The 9271-nt window shown below is 38.9% G+C and overlaps 1 protein-coding gene across 1 annotated transcript; it reads left to right on the top strand.

Moving 5' to 3' along the window:
- The first annotated feature begins 243 nt into the window (after nucleotides 1–243).
- fgf19 (fibroblast growth factor 19) lies at nucleotides 244–6570 on the top strand. The gene is made up of 3 exons (XM_069511959.1): nucleotides 244–671; nucleotides 807–910; nucleotides 3946–6570. The coding sequence occupies exons 1-3, from the start codon at nucleotides 461–463 to the stop codon at nucleotides 4264–4266; spliced, it is 636 nt and encodes a 211-aa protein (XP_069368060.1). The 5' UTR covers nucleotides 244–460; the 3' UTR covers nucleotides 4267–6570.
- Nucleotides 6571–9271: the final 2701 nt, after the last annotated feature.

Genomic DNA, 9271 nt, shown 5'->3' on the forward strand with positions numbered 1-9271 from the left:
CAGTATTGGTTTGAGTTGGGGGCTATCAGACAGCAAAGGCAAAGCATGAGAAAATCAGATGTATGGGAAAAACAATAAAAAGAATTGAAAGCAATGTACATATATATATATATATATATATATATATATATATATATATATACATATATACACATGGCTAGTAATATGCTACCAGTACTACTACCACTACTGAGTCATATTTTTATAAAAAGTCTTAGCCAGGATTTCATCTTTAATTGTCAGAGTTTACAATGAAGTTTTTACATGACACATCTGCGACCCGTGGAGAGCTATGATTTAGTTGGATGTCATGTAGGGGTGTGTTGTGGTCTGCTTCTGGGAGGGTTATCTGCAACTGATAAGGGCCACGTTTAAAAGGCAGGGTTAGGATTAGACTTCTTTACTTGACTCTGCCAGCTGTAGGGAGCAGTAACAGTGCATACAGAGGATTTGATTAATCATGATTCAGCTCGTGGTCACTGTCTCCTTTGCCAATGTATTTCTTGCTGCTGGAGTTGTTTGCTTACCCCTATTGGACCAGGGACCCCACATCAACCAAGGCTGGGACCAGGTTGTACGACTCAGGCACCTGTTTGCTGCCAGGCCAGGACTTCACCTGCTGATTAGTGGGGATGGACAGATCCATGGCTCTGCAGACCAATCTCTGTACAGTAAGTAAGGAACTTAACACACAGACTTCAATAGCTGGAAACTTCTATTATTGTTGGTAAATCATATTGATGATTGCAATAGGACTGAAGTGGGTTTGGTGTGATTCTTCATTCTGATGAGGATTTGAACTGCAGGTTTGTTGGAGATCCGTCCAGTGGATCCAGGCTGTGTGGCCATCAGAGGAGTAGCAACTGCACGGTTTCTCTGCATAGAAGGCAATGGACGACTGTTTTCATCAGTAAGGATTTATATGATCATGTGACAATCTGCTACCAAATTATGTCTACATTTGTTATTAATTGATAACAGAAGTTCCGAAAGTAATTCACTAATTTATCTGTTCCTTTATATTTATGTCTAATTAATTAATTATGTCTCATTACCACTGCAGAACAACATTTTTGTGATTTTAGGGTGTGCAACCCTTTTAAAAACTTAATGTAAAATGTGTGCAAAAATCCATCATAATCAGCTAAACCAATGCCTTCAAATTAAAATAAGTAAGTACATTTATAATACATTTAAGAAAAGATTTTTTAGATTAAATCCAACAGTCTAGAAAGAAATTCAGTTGAATCGGAAACGTAATCATGTGAGCATACTGTATACAGAAAATTATTCAGATTTTTAATGACTGAATGATTTATGATAAATGTAACTTCACTTTTCTTCTGTTATAGTTTTATTGGAGTTTGTGTGCTGAAATGTGCTTATGCCTGGGCTTATTTTTTAATTCCACATGCAGAGGTCACTAGGAATTACAGAAAGCTACTGATGCTTACTGAAAATCTACCAAATGATCTACACATGTACAGTCTATGGTTCTAGCTATGGTCTGATTGAGTCAAAAGAATATGGAAGGCTAATAACTGTGGCTGTTTAGTTTGAGAATTGTATCTGTTCACTGGATCAGCTCCCTGGCTATGGATTTGAAATGACATTGGTTTTGTTGCACTGCAGGTAACAGGAGCTATAAGGCATAATTTAGTGTAGCAACCCAATGGGAATCAAAATCACTGACACACACTGAACAAATAACTACCCTGGAAACATAGCTGTGCTCAACAGTGAATTGTGTGCCTCACTTCATGTGTCCAGATAGGGATGACACATTTTGAAGATATAACTTTTCATTGCTCACTCTTCAGGAAATACACTATATCCCCTCACTGCCTCCACTGAATGGTCAACTATTTTTCTTTCTCAGTTTCTTCAGCATCACCCAGTGCACACACTTAAATTTTATTCAGTGCTTGAAGCTCACAATTCAACTTATTTTATCACTTAATTGATCAGTAACATCGGGAATACTTCTTTAAAATAATTCCTTTTCTATTTCATTTAAATCATATTCGTTGATAAATAGGATCATAAACAAATAAAATGCTACATGGGTTACTCTTCAATTTCTCATACACCCAACACCAAGTGATAAACAAACAAAAAAAAATCTGTTACTGATTATTTTTCACTGTGAAGTTACAAACAATATGGGTAAAATTATTATAAAATGTAATAATTTGATAAAAATGCACCTTCTAAAACATAGCAACATGCTAAATAATGCTTCTCCCAAATAGGTTTAACTCAGTGAAGAACTTTTTCAAAGACTCTTCCAGAAAGGTTTTCTTAGATGCTGCTGATACAAGCTCTTCTGCTGTTGGTAGTCAGCTTCAGTGTTCCGAAAACACTGCATGCCAATCAGTCATTCATTCAAACAGTCGACTGGTTCATCAACCTTTGTCCAGTGTGGTGCAGGGTAAGATGTGTTTGCAAAGTGAAAAACCTGAATGAAAAGCTCCAGCAGCAGCAACAACAACCTTGGCCTCTGGCTGGCTCTCTTTCCCAAAAGTAAACAGCCATCTAAGAACTTGCAGCACCATTTATGTTTTTTTTGTTGTTGTTGATAAAAACAGGTTGCTATCTAAAAATGCCATTAGTGCAAACTGTGTCCAAATATATGGGAAAAAAATAAACAACAATATAATATTCTAGCAAGCACTCAAAGTTAACAACTTTGTTGAGCTTATGGCTAAAATGACTTGCTGGAGGGGCCTGGTGCAAAAATGAGCTGCTGGGCCCCTACTAATCCCCATTTCTCCCCTTAATTGGAAAATTTGTAAGCAGGACCCCTTCGCTGGAATATAAAATGGATTTAGTTGTATTGTAATTATATTTTATAGCTGCGTTTTATGATTTATGATAAGATTCTTTATCTAAAACCAAAATATAATGAGTTGACATTATTTGGGAGAACACATTCAAATACTCAAATAATCAAAATAGTTTCAAATGCATTTTTTATTAAGCAACTAATTGCTTCACAAATGGTCAATGGACTGTATTCATTTGGGACAAGTGCAGTCGGAGTGCAGACAGGGGAGCAGGAGATCGAATCATTAACCTTGTGGTTAGTGGATGACTCTGTCTATCTTTTATGTTTTATGTTGGAATAAATAAAGAGGCAAACATCAAGGTGGGGCCACACAAACAGGGCTTGTGTCAATCACGCATCTAAGAATTTGATTGAAGAATGCCCAGTACCTTCCAAAGCTTGCTAACAAGTTAATATTTGCCATACCAGAATAAACTGTAGATTGGAAACTCCTGAATGTATTATATATATATAAAATAGAATATTAGGACCAGGCATAAGAAAACAAAATAGAAGAGGAACATTTAATTCCACTTTGCATTTCTAGATTGAAGTTTAAATGTTGAGGGAAAAAGCTGAAATGTCAAGAATAAAGTCACACTAAATCAGATATGCTTTTAAATTTTGCATATCTCAAGAATAAAGACGAAAAATTGAGAATACATTTTAAATTTCAAGATCAAAGTCACATTTTTTAAGAATATATTAAAATACTGTTAGCATGTATGACTGCCTAAACAAAATTACTTATTTTGATCGATGGGTGACATTGTACTTCAGCATCAGTTTAAGTAATAAGTAAATTCTTTCTCTTTATCGCATAAAACATGATGTGGTAATTGGTATAAGGATAAATTAGGGATTGTGCTGCTGTTCTGAAGGAGAAAACCAAAAGCTTGGAAAGATGGAACACTGGCAGCTCACATCTGTCAGTCGCTCGACATTTCAGCTTTCTTCTTAAAGTGCTAAAAATATTTTCCTCTGAATTAGTTTGGCCTATTCTTAAGATTTTTGCTTTATTCTTAATATTTTGGATGTATTTTTCTCTACATTCGGACTATATTCATACAATACAAAGGAGGATAAAATATGAATGTATGCCTCTCTGTCTTTTCCAGGACACCTACAGCCGAGATGACTGCACCTTCAGAGAGCAGATTTTACCAGATGGGTACAACGTCTACATCTCTGACAAACACGGAGCACTGCTCAGTTTAGGAAACCAGCGGCAAAGGCTGCAGGGTCGAGACAGAGGTGTCCCAACACTGGCTCAGTTCCTTCCTAGGATAAGCATTCTGGAACAGGCCTCAGCCCCAGGATGGGGCATTCCTGACCAGCCAGGGCTGAGTGCATCACAAACAGAAGAACCTGTGGACTCTATGGACTCATTTGGAAAGCTCTCTCAGATCATTCACAGTCCCAGCTTCCACAAGAGATGAGACAGTAGCTCTGAGACATCTGTAAACACATGTGACCTGGCGTGTTTTGCTTTGTCTGAGGCTGATCACGCCTCCTGACATGTTGCTGAACCTGGGACTGACTGCTTGTCCAGCCAGCCTGCACCTGGAAAGGTTGCTGTGAAGTCTTTCCAGCACTGTCCTGTCAAATAAGACCAAGTGCAGTGTCCTACAGAGTGGAGAATGACACCAATATTCAGTATAACATTTCTGCCTGTTATTTTCAGTTACAACCTTTGTTCTCAAACAACACAACCATACATGAGGTTTTATCCCTATCCCCTAATACAACAAATAGGAGCATGAATTAGATATCCAACTGTTAAAAATCACTGTTGGTAAATAAATAACAATTTTATAATATGACAATGCTGTAGTAATGGCTGCAACTTGGTTGGGTTTTAGGAAAGATCATGGTTGGGTCAAAATCATTTTTTGCTAAGGTTAGAGGACCTTTGCTGTCAAGGACAAAGGGAGGCCCCACCTTGTTAAGCCCGACATGACAAATTGCGACAAATTGGCTATACAAATTAAATTAAATTTGATTGATTGATGTTTCAAATAATAAACACATGGTTATAAACGGTAATGGTTTAAAACAACACAAAAAGGTCTTTGGTTTGAAATGGGAGAAGAACAGGTGTCTTTCAGGTGAAATTAAGTTTAAGTTTTGAAGAACCATTTCTTTATCCATCTCTGTCACTTTATAACATGACCAAACATCCTCCTTGGCTCCTGTCATAATTACTGCACCACAAGAGGTCACTGTCACACAAATGTAAACATGTTTGGGGGCATCTACTGACTAGACTAATGCTGTCTCACACAACAACCAGATGTGGCAAAACAATTAAATATAACTATGGTTTGAAAGATGTTCTACATAATCAACTGATGGGGTTGATTTTTAGGGCAGACATTTACTGACCAAACAAATGTGCTTGATATCCCTCTATGAAATGAGCCTATGCATAACAAGTGTGTTTGAAAGATTTGGTTGGACTAAAGAGAGAGTGACAATAAATGATAAAAGATCACCACAAAGTGAAACTGGTAAAAGGAATTACTATAGAGTAGTACTTATTCTTGACAATTTTATACCTTTTATTATTCTTATCTATCCCTCTGTCTATCAATCTATTTATATATCTGTCAATCTATCTATCTATTTATCTGAAATGAGTCACACTGAAGGGCAGTGCTACATTAAGGTGCAACTAAATCTTATCATGCATCAAATATTCTGCCTTTCACAGTCTTTCTGGTTAGAACAGTCAAATGTCATTCTCAAAATATGTTTTTATGCCACAAGAGTCTCAGCTTCAACTTTCTCAGTGAAGTGTGGCAGGGAATATAATCAGGATCATAGTCACCACCTGAAAAAAGTATTGTCATCTTGTTATGAGTTATATGTATTGTTTGTTATAAGTTATTTAAAAATCCAACAGTATGAATGTTTCATTTTGAATACACCTTTGGAAATTTTTTAATAAATGGCAAAGCATTCAAATAGGGTCACTGTGGGTTATCAATGTTCTCCCTGCAGTGAGGTCCTGCCTTTGTCCTTGCCTTTGCCAATTGTTTGCTCAACCTCATTTCGCTTTGCCTTCGCAAAATGGTTCCACTTTATCCCTGCCTTAGCTGAAATCATCCAGATATAGCATCATATTAATTTGTTCATTCTGCATATTCCATTTTTTCATTTATCACTAATATTATATTATCTGTTGTTTCAGTTCTTGCTTTAGCTTACTACTCACTTCTACCTACTGCCCAATTCATGTCCATTCCTTCCTGCCAGTAACCCCTTGTAGAGTCTCTTCAGTTCCATTGTTTAGATTACCATTGTTATACCGGTGTACATTTTCTCTTGCATTCCTGTTGCTCTCTTGTTTAAAGGGATAGTTCACAGAAAATGGAAAATTCATTCATTACTACTCAGCACTATGCTGATGGAGGGTTGGGTGAAGTTTTTGAGTTCACAAAACACTTTAGGGGTCTATGGTAAACAGTGTTGCAGCCAAGGTGGCCTCTTCTTCAGATGTAAAAGAAAAAAAACACAACTGCTTGTGTTGTGTCATCCAAGTGTCCACAAGCCCTGACATTTATATTCGACTCGAAACAGTGTCATTCACATAGTATTTTAAGCCTAAAAGACCACAACACATGCAAACAAAAATCAATTTGTCTCAATGTGTGACATCCTCTGCCCTTAACCCTCAACAAGAGTACTGTAAATAAAAACTACCATGAAAACAGTATTAACAGGGGAAAAAACATCAGAGAGCCACATGTGAGGGATCCCTTTCCCAGGACGGACAGAAGTGCAATAGATGTCTCATGTAACAGAGAACATCAGTAAAATAAGAGTATTTAGGCTAAAAACACTGTGTAAATGATCTAGTTTCATGTCGAATATGAATGTCAGGGCTTGCAGACACTTGGATGACACCAGACGAGCAGTATGGAGGCATGTTCTGTTTTTATGTCTGAAGAAGGAGTCCCATTTACATGAATTGTATTGGATATGGTTTACCCCTGAGACTCCTAAAAGTGTTTTTTGCAGACTTCACCCACCCCTCCATCAGGTTAGTGCTGAGTAGATAATGAGTGAATTTTGATTTTTTTGGTAAACTATCCCTTTAAGGACCCATATTTGATGGTTTTTTTTTGCTGTGTATTATTCCCTGGATACTCAGTTTGACAGGTAGTTCCAAATGTCTTTTCTTTCCTGATTACTGAGGCCACGGTCGCGCCGGCAGTGACCACATCTCTGTCCCCTACTCTGTCCTCTTGAACCCCCTGTCTCCCAATCAAGTTCTTATCCCGGTAACCTCCACCCTCCCAACTACCTGCCCCTTGACCCCATCCCTTCTCACATCCTCCAGTCTATTGCTCCCAACCTTCTTCCTTTTCTCACCCATCTTATTAACACTTCCCTGTCAACTGGCTGTTTCCCTAACTCTCTAATGGAGGCACGAGTAAACCCTCTCCTGAAGAAACCCACCCCCAACTTGTCTGAAGTAATCAACTACAGACCTGTCTCTCTTCTTCCCTTTCTTTCCAAAGCACTTGAACGTACTATCTTTAATCAACTCTCCTCCTATCTTCACCATAACAACCTTTTTGATCCTTACCAGTATTGTTTCAAGACAAAGGAAAATCAACCAAGCTACTTTTCCTTCTAGAAAGGCTCTCCCACCCATGACCTTACTATCACCATTGACAACTCCGTGGTAGCTACCACCCGAACTGGTGGAGTGAGCGTGGAGCTGAGAGTGGTGTGTGAATGTGGAAGTGATAGTGGTTTTGATACAAACTTTACTGAGCTTTATCTTTGGGTTATTGTTTGTTAATGTTGTTTTTTTCAGTTTTGGAATAGTGGTGATCCACCATACCTTTAATCCTGTTCTCCCACTTGTAAACCCAGCCACTAAGGTGATAATTTCCAATGCAATATTTTTAAAAGGTGTTTTATTCAACCTGTGGGTTGTTCTGATCATCTTTTAGTCTCCTGCTCTGTTTTTATCAAAAATGTCAATTTAAAGAGCGCCTGTTGGCATTTTAACACAGCCCTTTTAAAAGACCTGGCTTTTAGAACTGCTTTTAAGTTGTTTTGGTTTTCCCAAAGAGAGAGCAGACCTGCTTTCAACAGCATTGAGCAGTGGTGTGACTTTGGGAAAACCCAAATAAAACAACTTTGCCAGAAGTTCACTCGCAATGTCACCAGAGATGTAACCCAGACTATGAGGGATCTGGAGAGACAGGTAGAAGACCTACAGTCTTCAGTAGCTTCTAAAAGAAATCGAGGGGCATTTAGACTCCCGCAAGTCCAAACCTGCTGATCTTTTCAGCACAGGGAGCTCTGGTCAGAACATCTCACAGATAGATACCTCGTCCCAGTTCGTCTTTGGGTTGGAGCAGAAAAATGGACAAAGGACGGCCATTCACTGTTTACAAACAGGTAGCGGCTCTGAAGTCTCAGACTCATCTAAGATCAGGATGTTTGCTGCCGGTTTCTATAGAGACCTTTTTAAGATTGAGTGGTCAAGTAATCCAGATGGGACAGCATCCAGACAGCATTTTCCTGAATGGCCTCCTTCAGGTCAGCAGGAGTAACAATGCAGAGCTAGCTGCAGAGATAACACTGCAAGAGCTGCACAGAGCCACCATGAGCCTGCAGATCTCCAGGGATAGACGGCCTTCCTGCTGACTTCTTTATGTCCTTTTCGTCCATCATTGGACAGGATCTGCTTGAGGTAGTAAACAACAGTCTCCAGAATGGAAGGCTACCTCTGAGCTGCAGGAGGGCCGTCATCACCCCGCTGCTGAAGAAGGGAGATCTGCAGGACCTGAAGAACCGGAGACCGGTCTCTCTGCTGTGCATGGATTACAAAATCCTGTTGTAAGCTCTGACCCTCAGACTGAGGGAAGTAATGGCGTCCATCATCCACCCTGACGAGACTTACTTACTCATTAGTGACAATATCACATGATTTGAGATGTTTTGGACCTCTCCAGTTCATTGGCAGTAGATACTGGTCTTATTTCCATAGACCAGGAAAAGGTTTTTGATCGGGTTGAACACCAGTATTCATGGCAGACTCTGGCTGCTTTTAGGTTCAGCCCAGGCTTTATAGCCATAATCCCGGTTTTCTATACTATATATGAGTGTTCTGAAAATAAATGGTGGGTGCTCCGTTTAACATCCAGAGAGGTTTGAGGCAGGGTTGCTCTCTCTCTGATATGTTGTACTCTCTGGCCATTGAGCCTCTGCTCCATAAGCTAACAATGGTTTTAAAAGGTGTGTGTGTTTCCCCCAGTGCATTGTGTCTTTCAAATTATCAGTTTATGCAGATGATCTCATCGTGCTTGTAAACACACAAAAGATTGATATTTTAACTGACACTGTAAATAACTTTGGTTTTATGTCTTCTGCAAAGGTGAACTGGAGGAAGAGCAAGGCTCTGGTGGTTGGAGAGAAGCT

This window comes from Paralichthys olivaceus, chromosome 1 (assembly GCF_024713975.1).
Source record: "Paralichthys olivaceus isolate ysfri-2021 chromosome 1, ASM2471397v2, whole genome shotgun sequence".
In the NCBI taxonomy this organism is placed as follows: domain Eukaryota; kingdom Metazoa; phylum Chordata; class Actinopteri; order Pleuronectiformes; family Paralichthyidae; genus Paralichthys; species Paralichthys olivaceus.

Coding starts and splice junctions, on each gene's coding strand:
- fgf19 (XM_069511959.1), top strand. CDS start 461: ATGATTCAGCTCGTGGTCACTGTCTCCTTTGCCAATGTATTTCTTGCT. Junction 672..806: donor TGCAGACCAATCTCTGTACA/GTAAGTAAGGAA, acceptor TTTGAACTGCAG/GTTTGTTGGAGATCCGTCCA. Junction 911..3,945: donor ATGGACGACTGTTTTCATCA/GTAAGGATTTAT, acceptor TGTCTTTTCCAG/GACACCTACAGCCGAGATGA.